General features: G+C 43.5%; 1 protein-coding gene across 2 annotated transcripts in view; it reads right to left on the bottom strand.

The window, feature by feature from the left end:
- Positions 1 to 258: 258 nt before the first annotated feature.
- The window catches only part of QRSL1 (glutaminyl-tRNA amidotransferase subunit QRSL1), a 175,368-nt gene continuing 158,106 nt past the window's right edge, over positions 259 to 17,520 (bottom strand). Inside the window, exons 10-12 of one of the 2 annotated variants that reach the window (XM_063917063.1) lie at positions 12,259 to 12,464; positions 2,205 to 2,427; positions 259 to 407 (exon numbers count right to left, since the gene is read on the bottom strand). In XM_063917063.1, coding sequence (XP_063773133.1) covers positions 2,216 to 2,427; positions 12,259 to 12,464 — 418 coding nt within the window. In that variant the 3' untranslated portion in view covers positions 259 to 407; positions 2,205 to 2,215. Of the gene's footprint in view, positions 408 to 2,087; positions 2,428 to 12,258; positions 12,465 to 17,520 lie in introns of those variants that run through there. The other variant, XM_063917062.1, reaches the window with a different exon arrangement.

Raw genomic sequence — 17,520 nt, 5'->3', positions numbered from 1 at the left:
ATTTGGGTGGGGTATGTTTAAACCAAAATCTAAATTGCAGTGTAAAAATAAAAGCAGCAAGTATTTACCATGCACAGAAAAAATGTAACCCACCCAAATCTAAATCTTTCTGCACATGCCCCACCTGCATGCAGCATGGTTTTGCCCAGTTGTTTGATAATTTGCTTTACTTACAAACATGAATCAGGCCCTGTGTTCTTTCTCAAAAGCTCAATGTACAGGTAGTGCCCATATAAACCCAGAAATGACACCAAATAATTAGTTACTAATCTAGTTTATTGGTCCAGCACTCTAAATTAATTCCCGGAGATCAGAAACAAGACGGCCGCCAAACTGCATGTGTCCCAAAATAGCTCTTCAAACTCTTCAAACAGGAAGTGACGTTGCTCTTATATTCTGAACATACTCTGCAGGATAAACAGGATATATATGTGATCCAACAAGTGTTACACATTCTTTTTTATCCGTAATGAGTATCTTAAGCCAAGTTAAACACGTCTAAAACAAATATCCTCCTTTTCGGATAGTAACTTTATGTTCAATTGGTTGGCGACATATGCGTTCCAAAAAGGTTCATTTATATCATAGTACAAATTACATGGATAAAAATAAAAACATGAATAAAACATTAAAATACAAAAGGAAATTAATAAAAAGTATTAAAATATATATTCAAAACCATTCAAAAACAAGGGAGTGGAATCTTAATTATTTAAATAACCACTAAACTTCAATCTCCCTATTCAATCCACCTTAACTATTGTTTTTAAAAGGAATATCTATCTCATTTCAGCCTGTGCAAGACTACCCTCAGAGTTTGTATATTTTCATGTAGTGGAAATCTGCTGTATTCCCCAGAAATTATTTATGTCACTTTCCTGGCATTTATAATGACATATAAAGTGTGCTGATACAGTATGATTTTCAAAACTCTAACTGATATTAAAACGGTGTTAAGAGAGGCGAGTCTTTAGCATTCTTCACATATTCCTGATATATTTCAGGGGGTTGCCGTTATATGACCGGCGGTCACAACACCTCCCCCTACATCCCGCCCATATTATATATATATATATATATATATATATATAATTATTATTATTTTTTTAATGGCAAATAATAAATTGGGAGTTTAATAGGATATATTTCTTGTTTACAGTAAAATGTTTGTATTTATTTAAATCGGTCTTTACAGTTCTGCAAATAAGGCAAGACCCGCATCTTCAGAAGCCTTGGTCGCACATATGTCCTCCATCCACATCCAAAGTGCTTCTAACTAGTTTGTCTTTTAATAATGTCGATTTAATGCAAATAAAAATAGTGTGGTCTGGTAACCGCTCCCTTATAATGGTGTCCTGTATGATTAAACTCCAATTATAACTAATAAACCTTTTATTTTCTTATAGTGTGAGCCAAATTGAGAAACAAATGTCAAGTCAAAAGTAAAATTACTCTTGTCCATTTTAGGTTTTAATAACTCACTCCTTTCTATTGCCTCTATTTTGTTGATGGCAGATTCAATATTTTTCTTTTTATAACTTTTTTTCCACAAAAGCTTTAGCCATCTTATGGACTTGTTCCTTATATACCTCTAACTTGCAACAGTTTCCCCTAACTTGTGCAAATTGTCCAAAAGGGATGCCTTCTAACAGTCTCAACTATCACTGACCTATACATTGTTGCAAACAAAGTACACCCCTTCATGCCAAAGGTATTCCCTGATAGCAGTGGCTGCTTTGAGCAGTATAATGCGCCCTGACATACTGCACAAATTGTTCAGGAATGGTTTGAGGAAAATAATAAAGAGTTTAAGGAGTTGACTTGGCCTCCACTATGGAGGCCCCACCTAGCAACTTAAAGGACTTAAATAATCTGCTGCTAACGTCTTTGTTCCAGATACCCCAGGACACATTCAAGTGTCTTTTGGAGTCCATGCCTCAACCGGTCAGAGTTGTTTTGGTGGCATGAAGGGAACCTACATAATATTAGGCAGATGGTTTTAATGTTATGGCTGATTGGTGTATTCAAATACACACTCACCTATACATACCAACATACACACACATAGTATATCTAATGCAATTAAATAAATAAAAAAATCACTTTTATTAGGCATACACTGCAAGTTTTGTTGTATTTTTCTGATTACTAGTACTGCAGTAGTCTATTATAGAGATACCATATTCTTGCATATTTAACAATACCTTTTGTTTGTCTACAAGGAAGCAACAGATTTATTATGTATTTGAACTATTTGTCCATTTTCTAGATTCCTATCAAACACTAAGGGGCAGAAGTCCATTTGCTTCTCAAACCATTTGGCAACAGTGAGGAGTTGTTGTTCGCGGAAAGCTTGGCCAATGAACTGAAGGCCAAGTGGTAGTCCTCTACTGGAGAGACCAGCAGGAACGGTAATAGCAGGAATACCTGGAGATAAACAGAAAAGGAGAATATAAACATATTGTACTTACAGTATGTAACAATCATTTGACATCTGGTCAGATTATACACTCTCTAAATATATACAGTATACTATTTATGAGCAGAATTTATGACCCTCTCAGGAGTAATTGTGTTAACAAGGTGTTTTGTTTATTGAAGTATATTGTACAGGTTGAGTCCCCCATATCCAAAATTCTAAAACAAGAAATATTCCGAAATACGGAACTTTTCAGCGTGACTGAGATAGTGACACTTTTGCTTTTAATGTACACAATCTTTGCGTCATGCATAAAATTATAACAAATATTGTATAAAATTACCTGTAGGCTATGGGGTATATTCAATTGAAGTCGTCACTATTTAATAGCGGGCCGTTTCCGCCCGTTTCCCCTCCCATTCCAACCATTCATTTCCGCCCTCTTATGGCCGAAAATAAATGGTCGAAAACAGTCAGTTTTCAACCGCAGCGGGGTCGAAAACATAATGGCTCTTCAATTGAATATTGAAGTGTCGGAAAGTTCTGATTGTCGGTGGAAAGTGCCATTTTTCCGCCCTGTCGGAACTTCCGACCATAACTGAATACTCCCCTAAGTGCATAAGGAGTATATAAAACATAAATATATTCTGTGTTTATGCTTGGGTTCCATCCCACAGATAGCTCATTATGGTATACACCTATTCCAAAATACGGAAAAATCTGATATCCAAAATACTTCTGGCCCCAAGCAATTTGGATATGGGAGACAACATGTACACACATTTTGGGCTCACAAAGTGCATTAATGAACAAAACCTCTTGTTTAATTATTCCCGAGTGCTGGCCCATCTGCTTTTCCTGCATAGCTTATAGGAGTGGCCACAATTGTAAACAGTGAGTGTCTATATATATAAGTGTGTGTGTATATATATATATATATATATATATATATATACACACACACACACACACATCCCTGAACTCTGAGAGGACCACAGTACACTTCATTGTTGACTTTCTTCTGAATGGTCTTTATACTAGTTGGACTGTTATAGAGTCAGGGACAGACGTTAAATGCCCTTGAGCTTGGTCACTCGCTTGACCACATTATATTTATGGATCCCATCTAAATATGGGTCTTACATTATTGAACCATTTATTCTAATTTGGTTTTATAACTGCTTTTATTGATATAATAAGATTTTACTTACCGATAAATCTATTTCTCGTAGTCCGTAGTGGATGCTGGGGACTCCGTCAGGACCATGGGGAATAGCGGCTCCGCAGGAGACAGGGCACAAAAATAAAGCTTTAGGATCAGGTGGTGTGCACTGGCTCCTCCCCCTATGACCCTCCTCCAAGCCTCAGTTAGGATACTGTGCCCGGACGAGCGTACACAATAAGGAAGAATAATGAATCCCGGGTAAGACTCATACCAGCCACACCAATCACACCTTACAACTTGTGATCTGAACCCAGTTAACAGTATGACAAACGTAGGAGCCTCTGAAAAGACGGCTCACAACAATAACAACCCGATTTTTTTTGTAACAATAACTATGTACAAGTATTGCAGACAATCCGCACTTGGGATGGGCGCCCAGCATCCACTACGGACTACGAGAAATAGATTTATCGGTAAGTAAAATCTTATTTTCTCTGACGTCCTAAGTGGATGCTGGGGACTCCGTCAGGACCATGGGGATTATACCAAAGCTCCCAAACGGGCGGGAGAGTGCGGATGACTCTGCAGCACCGAATGAGAGAACTCCAGGTACTCTTTAGCCAGGGTATCAAATTTGTAGAATTTTACAAACGTGTTCTCCCCCGACCACGTAGCTGCTCGGCAGAGTTGTAATGCCGAGACCCCCCGGGCAGCCGCCCAGGATGAGCCCACTTTCCTTGTGGAATGGGCCTTGACAGATTTAGGCTGTGGCAGGCCTGCCACAGAATGTGCAAGTTGAATTGTGCTACAAATCCAACGAGCAATCGTCTGCTTAGAAGCAGGAGCACCCAGCTTGTTGGGTGCATACAATATAAACAGCGAGTCAGACTTTCTGACTCCAGCAGTTCTTGAATATATATTTTCAATGCCCGGACCACGTCCAACAACTTGGAATCCTCCAAATCGCCAGTAGCCGCAGGCACCACAATAGGCTGGTTCAGGTGAAACGCTGACACCACCTTAGGCAGAAAATGAGGACGCGTCCGCAGTTCTGCCTTGTCCGAATGGAAAATCAGATATGGGCTTTTATAGGATAAAGCCGCCAATTCTGACACTCTCCTGGCTGAAGCCAGGGCCAGTAGCATGGTTACTTTCCATGTAAGATATTTCAAATCCGCCGATTTGAGTGGCTCAAACCAATGGGATTTGAGAAAATCCAAAACTACATTAAGGTCCCACGGAGCCACTGGGGGCACAACCGGGGGCTGTATATGTAGTACTCCTTTTACAAAAGTCTGGACTTCAGGAACTGAAGCCAATTCTTTCTGGAAGAAAATCGACAGGGCCGAAATTTGAACCTTAATGGACCCCAATTTGAGGCCCATAGACAATCCTGTTTGCAGGAAATGTAGGAATCGACCCAATTGAAATTCCTCCGTGGGGGCCTTCCTGGCCTCACACCACGCAACATATTTTCTCCAAATGCGGTGATAATGTTGTGCCGTCACCTCCTTCCTGGCTTTTACCAGTGTAGGAATGACCTCTTCCGGAATGCCTTTTTCCCTTAGAATTCGGCGTTCAACCGCCACGCCGTCAAACGCAGCCGCGGTAAGTCTTGGAATAGACACGGTCCCTGCTGAAGCAGGTCCCGTCTTAGAGGTAGAGGCCACGGATCCTCCGTGAGCATCTCTTGAAGTTCCGGGTACCCAAGTTCTTCTTGGCCAATCCGGAGCCACGAGTATCGTTCTTACTCCCCTTTGCCGTATAATTCTCAGTACTTTTGGTATGAGAGGCAGAGGAGGGAACACATACACTGACTGGAACACCCACGGTGTTACCAGAGCGTCCACAGCTATTGCCTGAGGGTCTCTTGACCTGGCGCAATACCTGTCCAGTTTTTTGTTGAGGCGGGACGCCATCATATCCACCTTTGGTTTTTCCCAACGGTTCACAATCATGTGGAAGACTTCTGGATGAAGTCCCCACTCTCCCGGGTGTAGATCGTGTCTGCTGAGGAAGTCTGCTTCCCAGTTGTCCACTCCCGGAATGAACACTGCTGACAGTGCTATCACATGATCTTCCGCCCAGCGAAGAATCCTTGCAGCTTCTGCCATTGCTGTCCTGCTTCTTGTGCCGCCCTGTCTGTTTACGTGGGCGACTGCCGTTATGTTGTCCGACTGGATCAACACCGGCTGACCCTGAAGCAGGGGTTTTGCCAGACTTAGAGCATTGTAAATCGCTCTTAGCTCCAGTATGTTTATGTGAAAAGACATCTCCAGGCTTGACCATACTCCCTGGAAGTTTCTTCCCTGTGTGACCGCTCCCCAGCCTCTCAGACTGGCATCCGTGGTCACCAGGACCCAGTCCTGTATGCCGAATCTGCGGCCCTCTAACAGATGAGCACTCTGCAACCACCACAGAAGAGACACCCTTGTCCGTGGTGATAAGGTTATCCGCTGGTGCATCTGCAGATGCGATCCGGACCATTTGTCCAACAGATCCCACTGAAAAGTTCGTGCGTGGAATCTGCCGAACGGAATCGCTTCGTAAGAAGCCACCATCTTTCCCAGGACTCTTGTGCATTGATGCACAGACACTTATCCTGGTTTTAGGAGGTTCCTGACAAGTTTGGATAACTCCTCGGCTTTCTCCTCCGGAAGAAACACCTTTTTCTGAACCGTGTCCAGAATCATTCCCAGGAACAGCAGACGTGTTGTCGGTGTCAACTGAGATTTTGGAAAATTCAGAATCCACCCGTGTTGTTGTAGCACTAATTGGGTTAGTGCTACTCCGTCCTCCAGCTGTTCTCTGGACCTTGCCCTTATCAGGAGATCGTCCAAGTAAGGGATAATTAATACGCCTCTTCTTCGAAGAAGAATCATCATTTCGGCCATTACCTTGGTAAAGACCCGAGGTGCCGTGGACAATCCAAACGGCAGCGTCTGAAACTGATAATGACAGTTTTGCACCACGAACCTGAGGTACCCTTGATGTGAAGGGCAAATTGGGACATGCAGGTAAGCATCCTTTATGTCCAGGGACACCATAAAGTCCCCTTCTTCCAGATTCGCTATCACTGCTCTGAGTGACTCCATCTTGAATTTGAATTTCTGTATGTACAGATTCAAAGATTTCAGATTTAGAATAGGTCTTACCGAGCCGTCCGGCTTCGGTACCACAAATAGCGTGGAGTAATACCCTTTTCCTTGTTGTAGGAGGGGTACCTTGACTATCACCTGCTGAGAAAACAGCTTGTGAATGGCTTCCAATACCGTCGCCCTGTCTGAGGGAGACGTTGGCAAAGCAGACTTTAGGAACCGGCGAGGGGGAGACTTCTCGAATTCCAACCTGTAACCCTGAGATACTACCTGCAGGATCCAGGTGTCCACCTGTGAGCAAGCCCACTGTGCGCTGAAATTCTTGAGTCGACCCCCCACTGCTCCTGAGTCCGCTTGTAAAGCCCCAGCGTCATGCTGAGGGCTTTGCAGAACCCTGGGAGGGCTTCTGTTCCTGGGCAGGGGCAGCTTGCTGTCCTCTCTTACCCCTTCCTCTGCCCCGGGGCAGATATGACTGTCCTTTTGCCCGCTTGTTCTTATAGGACCGAAAGGACTGCGGCTGAAAAGACGGTGTCTTTTTCTGTTGGGAGGGGGTCTGAGGTAAAAAGGTGGATTTTCCGGCAGTTGCCGTGGCCACCAGATCCGATAGACCGACGCCAAATAATTCCTCCCCTTTATACGGCAATACTTCCATATGTCGTTTAGAATCCGCATCACCTGACCACTGTCGCGTCCATAAACTTCTTCTGGCAGATATGGACATCGCATTTACTCTCGATGCCAGAGTGCAAATATCCCTCTGAGCATCTCGCATATAAAGAAAAGCATCCTTTAATTGCTCTATAGTCAATAAAATACTGTCCCTATCCAGGGTATCAATATTTTCAGTCAGGGAATCCGACCAGACCACCCCAGCACTGCACATCCAGGCTGAGGCGATGGCTGGTCGCAGTATAACACCAGTATGTGTGTATATACTTTTTAGGGTAGTTTCCAGCCTCCTATCAGCTGGATCCTTGAGGGCGGCCGTATCTGGAGACGGTAACGCCACTTGTTTTGATAAGCGTGTGAGCGCCTTATCCACCCTAGGGGGTGTTTCCCAGCGCGCCCTAACCTCTGGCGGGAAAGGGTATAATGCCAATAACTTTTTTGAAATTAGCACTTTTCTATCTGGGTTAACCCACGCTTCATCACATACATCATTCAATTCCTCTGATTCAGGAAAAACTACAGGTAGTTTTTTCACCCCCCACATAATACCCCTTTTTGTGGTACTTGCAGTATCAGAGATATGCAAAGCCTCCTTCATTGCCGTGATCATATAACGTGTGGCCCTACTTGAAAATACGTTTGTTTCTTCACCGTCGACACTAGATTCAGTGTCTAGGTCTGTGTCGACCGACTGAGGTAAAGGGCGTTTTACAGCCCCTGACGGTGTCTGAGACGCCTGGGCAGGTACCAACTGGTTTTCCGGCCGTCTCATGTCGTCAACTGATTTTTGTAATGTGCTGACATTATCACGTAATTCCATAAACAAAGCCATCCACTCCGGTGTCGACTCCCTGGGCGGTGACATCACCATTATCGGCAATTGCTCTGCCTCCACACCAACATCGTCCTCATACATGTCGACACACACGTACCGACACACAGCAGACACACAGGGAATGCTCTTATCGAAGACAGGACCCCACTAGCCCTTTGGGGAGACAGAGGGAGAGTTTGCCAGCACACACCCAAGCGCTATAATATATATGGGAACAACCTTATATAAGTGTTGTATCCTTATAGCAGCTTAAATATATCAAATATCGCCAAAAAAAGTGCCCCCCCCTCTCTGTTTTACCCTGTTTCTGTAGTGCAGTGCAGGGGAGAGTCCTGGGAGCCTTCCTCACAGCGGAGCTGAGCAGGAAAATGGCGCTGTGTGCTGAGGAGAATAAGCCCCGCCCCCTATTCCGGCGGGCTTTTCTTCCGGAGTTTGAGATATCTGGCATGGGTTTAATACATCCATATAGCCTCAAGGGCTATATGTGATGTATTTTTTAGCCATAAAAGGTATTATACATTGCTGCCCAGGGCGCCCCCAGCAGCGCCCTGCACCCTCCGTGACCTATGGTGTGAAGTGTGTGACAACAATGGCGCACAGCTGCAGTGCTGTGCGCTACCTTCATGAAGACTGAAAAGCCTTCTGCCGCCGGTTTCTGGACCTTCAATCTTCAGCATCTGCAAGGGGGGTCGGCGGCGCGGCTCCGGGACGAACCCCAGGGTGAGACCTGTGTTCCGACTCCCTCTGGAGCTAATGGTGTCCAGTAGCCTAAGAAGCCAATCCATCCTGCACGCAGGTGAGTTGAACTTCTCTCCCCTAAGTCCCTCGATGCAGTGAGCCTGTTGCCAGCAGGACTCACTGAACATAAAAAACCTAAAAACTTTTTCTAAGCAGCTCCTTAAGAGAGCCACCTAGATTGCACCCTGCTCGGACGGGCACAAAAACCTAACTGAGGCTTGGAGGAGGGTCATAGGGGGAGGAGCCAGTGCACACCACCTGATCCTAAAGCTTTATTTTTGTGCCCTGTCTCCTGCGGAGCCGCTATTCCCCATGGTCCTGACGGAGTCCCCAGCATCCACTTAGGACGTCAGAGAAATACAGTGATATTCACACTTCTTTGGAATATCTTAAAACTTCTGGCACCGGTGATTAACCCTGAGGAAGTCCCAGAAAGGGACGAAACGCATTGGGTTTTGTTCTGGTACTATTATCCATCTCTGCCATATCCTGCTAAGGAAGAATTGTCACGAGCCATAAGTCACATCTGGACTGTCATCGACAGAAAATTGTTAAACTCACTTAATATGTAAATGAGTTCTTGTTGAATTTTCACTGTAATTTTACAAGTGTGATACTTTTTATGTAATAAATACTAAAACTGAGCTCATATTGCATTTTATGTATACAATATAGATGTGATATATAGTAGTCTTTAAGCGCCCTTAGATTTACATTTTATATATATATATATATATATATATATATATAGTCCAAGATATGAACCCGCACTCAATGCTAACAAAATTGTTGTTAGGAGGGTGCCCTCAGCAAATAAATAATGCAGTAAAGAACAAAGGACTGCGGCACTCCAAATGCAAAAAGTTGTATTGATTAAAATGTCATAGCAGCACTACATCAGGCAACGTTTCGGTACTCGCAGGTACCGTTTTCAAGCCACATGCTGTCTGGCTAAGAAACAACACAAACAAACAGAAAAAGCAAATGTAGCTTACCTAAATACCCCCCGCCGCTGTAGGAAGACGGGTTGCGGCAGCGTCCCACGTGGCATCCATCCACTATGGGCGCTTGCCAATCACGTCAAGCCGCTGGTGCCGGTGGTGATCCGGGCAAACGTCATGCGTTGCCTAGCAACCAGACGCCCGCAGCTGCATAGTCTCCTCAGCCTCCCACAGCGGCTAAAGGAGACAGACACATAATACATGCTGTTACTAAGCTGCATACAAGAAACCATAATGGAATCTACCCAAATATGCACACAAAGTACAACAATGGGAATCGACATAAATGAAGTAAAGTGAAATAAAGTAGAATAGAACACATTTCTGCTTAGTTGAGCATATGTATTTATATAGTGATATAGGTCCTCCATGCGTGATCAGTGTTGATTGGTCTGTTTCCCTTTGTCACTGTGTTCTATTCTACTTTATTTCACTTTACTTCATTTATGTCGATTCCCATTGTTGTACTTATCTTTGTGTGCATATTTGGGTAGATTCCATTATGGTTTCTTGTATGCAGCTTAGTAACAGCATGTATTATGTGTCTGTCTCCTTTAGCCGCTGTGGGAGGCCGGGGAGACTATGCAGCTGCGGGCGTCTGGTTGCTAGGCAACGCATGACGTTTGCCCGGATCACCACCGGCTTCCTACAGCGGCGGGGGGTATTTAGGTAAGCTACATTTGCTTTTTCTGTTTTTTCTGTTTGTTTGTGTTGTTTCTTAGCCAGACAGCATGTGGCTTGAAAACGGTACCTGCGAGTACCGAAACGTTGCCTGATGTAGTGCTGCTATGACATTTTAATCAATACAACTTTTTGCATTTGGAGTGCCGCAGTCCTTTGTTCTTTACTATATATATATATATATATATATATATATGTGCATATATATACACATACATACGCATATATATATATATATATATATATATATATATATATATAAATATTATATAGAAATATATGTGTGTATATATATATATATATATATATATATATATATATATTATGTGTATATATAGATATATTATACAGATATATAATACAATATACATATAAATGTGTCATTATCTCAGTAGGGCTGTGTGTATATATATATATATACACACACACACACACACACACACACACCGTATATATACAAACACACACACATACATGTACACACCACACACACACACACACACACACACATATGGAGACATGCTCATCTTGGCTTCTCTGCTGCGTCTACGTGCACCGTGGTTTATTAGCATAAGCCTTTCATCTATTGTTCTCACCTGCAATACAATACAGAGAGAGCAATACATCAGGGGATTAAGTCATTACAGCAGGAGATTAAGTCCGACTGCCCTGGCTCAGTTAATCCTATTAAAAGGCAAAAATGAAGGGGGCCCACATACATATATTATAAATATATATATATATATATATATATATATATATACACACACACACACATATATATATATATATATATATATATATCCACACAAACACACATACATATTTGACAGCATTCAGAAAAAATAGACAAGAAAAAATGTGGCAGTGCACGGTAGAACAGTATTATAAGCACGCTCACTTCTCCCAGGTCCAGAAAAAGAAAAATACCAGCACTCACGTTTTAGATGCAAAAGCAGTGATAGATTTTATTCCTTACAGGAATAACATGTCAGAGAGTCATCCAGCCGCAGCCCGACAGCTATTTCAACCAAATGTAGTTTTCCTCAGGGGCTGTCGGGCTGCGGCTGGAGCCAATTTCAAGTGCCATACTATATAAGGAAGTCTTTGGTCACTACCCAGTTCCTGAGTATAGGCTTCAATATCTAACTCCAGTGTCTAGCCTTGTATTTCCTATTGTCTTCCCAGAGTGATCTCTGTTACCTCATCCTGTATGCCTGACTCCTGCCTGACCCTGCCATTCCTGAGCCAGAGTACCCATCCTGCCCTGATCCAGTCTGAGGACTCTGTGTTAATAAGTCCCATTGCGTATTATCAGCTCCTACGCCAGTGCATACCAGCCCCGTACTTGGGAACCCAGACAGTAGGGCGTGGCATGCATGCCGGCCATAACAAAGCCCAAACCTCTTTGCGGGGGTCCTTGGTTCTGGGTCTCAGTCAATCCTAAAGTACAGGTCAGCATCCATCATACATCCATGAGTTGCGACAACACTATAAAATGATTTTGACTACCAGGCAATAAATAAAGGAAAAAAATGGCTAAAGAACAAATATGTAAAAAACAACTGAAAATAAAATCTGCACATCTCCCTTATAAGTGTACTCTCTCAATCTTCTTGTGATATTTTGAGTTGCTAATAAATAATGCTTACCAGCCATGTTGGCACATTGTGTAAAAACATCCTCCTGAGCACTGCGAGTTCTGTTATCTTCTTTTATAAAGTCTTGGTAAATAGCTGCATCTCCCAGTGTGGTGGGAGTAAGTAATATATCCACACCAGATCGAAAAACATTCACAAAGTCATCTGCTATAAGACGTCGCACCTTCTGAGCCTTCACAAAATATTGCTCATAATTCCTGAAAGCAATAGTAAGGAAATCAGATACATATTTTACATACAAAAATTAAATAAACTACCGTATATACTCGAGTATAAGTCGACCCGAATATAAGCCGAGGCACCTAATTTTACCACAAAAACCTGGGAAAACTTATTGACTCGAGTATAAGCCTAGGGTGGGAAATGCCACTCTACCCGTACACAGACCTCATAGTGCCAGATATGCCCCACAGTGCCAGATGTGCCAGATATGCCCCACAGTGCCAGATATGCCCCACAGTGCCAGATATGCCCCACAGTGCCAGATGTGTCAGATATGCCCCACAGTGCCAGATGTGCCAGATATGCCCCACAGTGCCAGATGTGTCAGATATGCCCCACAGTGCCAGATATGCCCCACAGTGCCAGATATGCCCCAGTGCCAGATATGCCCCACAGTGCCAGATGTGCCAGATATGCCCCACAGTGCCAGATATGCCCCACAGTGCTAGATACTTACCCTCCGTCGCTCCCGCACTGTCTTCTGAAGGAGGGACCGGAGATCGCAGTGCGCGGCTCTCCTGTGTCCCCGGTGTGTGTTAAAGGAAGTGCCGGTTCGTGCACTTTCTATAACACACACACGCCGCTGCCGCCGGAGATGCAGGAGGGACACAGGAGAGCCGCGCGCTGTGCTCTCCGTGTCCCTCCTAACGCTGACTCGAGTATAAGCCGAGGTGGCTTTTTCAGCACAAAAAAAAGTGCTGAAAAAGTCGGCTTATACTCGAGTATATACGGTAATAAGTATAAAGTGTAAGTTTGCTCCGTTGATGCAAACACAAGACTACTGACAATATCTAATAAAGAAAACAATGTTATCCAATACTTACTTTCTAACATTCTTCCAGTATCACATGGCTGCCAGCCTAACCTAACCAACCTCACCTGGCTTTAGGCAGAAATAGTGTTTTCGGATGGCTTAACTACTGTATACCTGAAAGGTAGATTTTTTTATAATTTGGAACTAAGACACACCCCGGGTCTTATGGTATTGCAAAGTTCAGGAGCAGAAAGGCCATACATTGCTGGGTGACAACTAAACTTTTGACAAAGTCACCAAATGTAACAAATCTACTGCCAACAATCCCAAATCTGACTGGCACAATCCCGACAGCGGGGCGAGCGCAACGCAGCCCCTTGCGGGCTCGCTGCGCTCACCACGCTGCGGGCGCGATGCCTCGCTACGCTCGGCACACTAATTTATTCTCCCTCTATGGGTGTCGTGGGCACCCACAGAGGGAGAATATGTCGGGATTGTGCCGGTCGGGATTTCGGTGTCGGTATTCCGACCGCCGGGATTCCGTCCGGCAGGATCTTGACCGCATCCCATGAAGTCACACTAGATTTGAAACATTATTACTATTTTTATTTATATGGCGCCACAAGGGATCCACGGCGCCTTATAAACTACATAAACAGAAACAATATAAATAAAACAAGAAAAAAGTGACTTACAGTGCAGAACGTTTCGGGACATGGACAAAGTTTATAAACACTGCTGCATCAGGGGATAGGTGCCGATGTAGGCAGTGGGGAAGAGATAATGACATAAGTGAGGGAAGGAACAGCACATAAGGGAAAAGGGACCTGCTCATGAGTCTAAAGATGTATCTAAAATGTTAATGACAGTGCAGAGTATGAGGCACCTGTCAAATTGAAATGGGAGGATTTGTGGTATCAACCCTATTCCATAAAACAAAGCGCAAATATCAAACTTGGTGATGCACTATTAGGTCAGAAAATGTTTACAGTAACATACTGTACTAGGCTGTATTCACCCAGTCAGGACCATGACTAGGTCATCACGGTTTATGAGAAAATGTTTTCGTTACTGTCTGTACCTAGATGTTTCTGTCTACTTGGTTGATAGTTGATCCAGCAGCACTTATCGTATCAAACTTAAGGTGCACACACACGGTGCAATATAACCTTAGGATTTTGACTATATAGACAAAATCGTAAAGAAAGTTAGTGCAAATCGCACAGTGTGTATACAGCTTGTGATACCAATATGCGCTCCCGTGGGGTCGATATCGCAAGAAGATATAGACTGTGCAGGCAAGTCAATCTTGACTATATTGTGAACAATCTAGTACATAGTATAGTCAAAACTGGCACTTAGTCAAAATCTCACAGTCAAAATCTCAAATAAAGATAGTCAGTATTGGTAGTTCAGGGCTCCGGAAAGTTCAGGGGAAATCGCAAAGTCAAAATCGAAAAATAGTCAATATCTCACTGTATGTATGCACCTTTATTTAGTTATACAACGGGTGTAAATTTACTAAGAATCATTTTGGATAAGATTAGAAATCACCCATAATCACCCCTTATCGCCAAATCAAAAATCACACTTTCACTAACAAGTGTTTTTACTTGCATCTTAGACTTTCAATAGTGTATTTAGTGGCATTGTGACGTGTGCAATTTGTGGCGATTTGGAAAGTTGCTTTATAAGTCACATATGAATGTTCTGTTTCTTGCTCCTGGGCCCTATCAGTCCGCTGGTGCAGTCCACATAAAATCACTGCATGCATCCAGACTACTCTAAAATTTGCCTCTGCCATGGTTGAGAGCAGAAAGTCAGTGCTGCAGGTAACTTGTTGGGCTTGTATTAGCATTCAGATTTGTTAAATCTTAATTATAATGGTTTTCACCAAAGGTGCAATTTTTGTGAAAATTTGGTGGTGCTTTTGATGGGTCTTAGGCAAAAAAAAACACAGTACATTGATTTAGGGCATTCAGATGCAACTTTGTTACAATTTTGGTGTGAAGTGGAGCGATTTTATCAAGTCGATACTTATTAAATTTGCAAATTCAACTGATACCAATATTATCTGGAAGAAGTTTGTACTGATGGTGATTAGCTGCGATTTGGAGCACGAAGTTGCATTTGCCATGTGACTTCCATGTGAATGAATTCTTAGTAAATACGCAAATTGCTAAATTGCGGATTTTTCACAACCAAAAAAACTCCACAAATCGACCAAAGTCGACCTTTAATTAATTTCCCCCCAGGATAATAGTGTATGGGATTGTGTAAATGGTTTGCCTGCTAACAATAATCTTCCCTTTATACAAGCCTGGCCCAATGGCGTAGCTTCCATGGATGTAGGCTGTGCAGTACACGCGGGCCCACAAGTCTAGGGAGTCCTGTGTAGCCACCTGATTTATGGGCCCTGCACCAAGATCTATACAGCCAGAAATGTAACTTGCAGTGTAAGCACTGTAAACACCGCGTGATGACCCCACCCCAATCCTTCCATTCTACATCAGTCACAGTCAATGAAGATTTCTAATGCTGGTGTGGCTCCTCCTCTCCTGGTATTGCTACTCACTGAAGCTCTGCTGTTATGCATCATGATCACGGTCACTGACTGAATGAATTTGCCTAGTGCTGGAGCAGCTCCTCTACACCAGGCTGTCTGCATTAACTTGAGTGCTAATCTGCCTGCTTTCACTATTCATATGTGTTCTGTTTTAAGAGTTTTCACATGATCATAAAACAAACCCTGAAGTAATGAGTAACCGCAAATGAAGATAAAGTTGCAGGCAGGAGGTAATAGCCCTCGATTTTCATGTTGCAAGCTTTATAATTATAATGTACACACTGGTTCTATCTGAGTCAAGGGATTCCCACCTCCAAAACATGCATTGCTGAACGTTAAGCCTTTGTTGTAAGTCCTAGTGCCTGTTTGGAGATAATGATAAGAAAGGGATTTGGATTTGTCTACCTCCCGACCATCCATTTTTCTGGCACTATTTCACTGTCCCTGCAACAGGCTGGAGAGTCTGCTGGTTGGGAAGCCAGTCCCACACCTGATGCTCTAGATGGGCAGAGCCACGGTGAATGGAAGCAGCACTGCATCTAAACAGTGCAAACAAAGGATGCGGAAGCAAACCAGTGTAATGTGAAACGGGGGTGTGATGCATGGGGGGGGGGGGGGCGCATTATAGAATACCACATCCCCTCATCCAAATGCTGGGAAGTAAGGATTTGCATTCTTGACTGAAAGATAAAGAATGGTTACCTTAGCTGAAGCATTAGCAAATGTACTTTTAGTTTTTCTCTAGGGAATATTAAGTTATATAGACTTGATGTCAGTATCTTTGTGATAATAAGAATTTACTTACCGATAATTCTATTTCTCGGAGTCCGTAGTGGATGCTGGGGTTCCTGAAAGGACCATGGGGAATAGCGGCTCCGCAGGAGACAGGGCACAAAAGTAAAGCTTTCCGATCAGGTGGTGTGCACTGGCTCCTCCCCCTATGACCCTCCTCCAAGCCAGTTAGGTACTGTGCCCGGACGAGCGTACACAATAAGGGAGGAATTTTGAATCCCGGGTAAGACTCATACCAGCCACACCAATCACACCGTACAACTTGTGATCTAAACCCAGTTAACAGTATGATAACAGCGGAGCCTCTGAAAAGATGGCTCACAACAATAATAACCCGATTTTTGTAACTATGTACAAGTATTGCAGATAATCCGCACTTGGGATGGGCGCCCAGCATCCACTACGGACTCCGAGAAATAGAATTATCGGTAAGTAAATTCTTATTTTCTCTATCGTCCTAGTGGATGCTGGGGTTCCTGAAAGGACCATGGGGATTATACCAAAGCTCCCAAACGGGCGGGAGAGTGCGGATGACTCTGCAGCACCGAATGAGAGAACTCCAGGTCCTCCTTAGCCAGGGTATCAAATTTGTAGAATTTAGCAAACGTGTTTGCCCCTGACCAAGTAGCTGCTCGGCAAAGTTGTAAAGCCGAGACCCCTCGGGCAGCCGCCCAAGATGAGCCCACCTTCCTTGTGGAATGGGCATTTACATATTTTGGCTGTGGCAGGCCTGCCACAGAATGTGCAAGCTGAATTGTATTACACATCCAACTAGCAATAGTCTGCTTAGAAGCAAGAGCACCCAGTTTGTTGGGTGCATACAGGATAACAGCAAGTCAGTTTTCCTGACTCCAGCCGTCCTGGAACATATTTTCAGGGCCCTGACAACATCTAGCAACTTGGAGTCCTCCAAGTCCCT

The sequence above is a fragment of the Pseudophryne corroboree genome, chromosome 4 (assembly GCF_028390025.1).
Source record: "Pseudophryne corroboree isolate aPseCor3 chromosome 4, aPseCor3.hap2, whole genome shotgun sequence".
In the NCBI taxonomy this organism is placed as follows: Eukaryota; Metazoa; Chordata; class Amphibia; order Anura; family Myobatrachidae; genus Pseudophryne; species Pseudophryne corroboree.
Note: the sequence above shows the minus strand (reverse complement) of the source record. Positions and strands in the feature narration are given on the sequence as shown.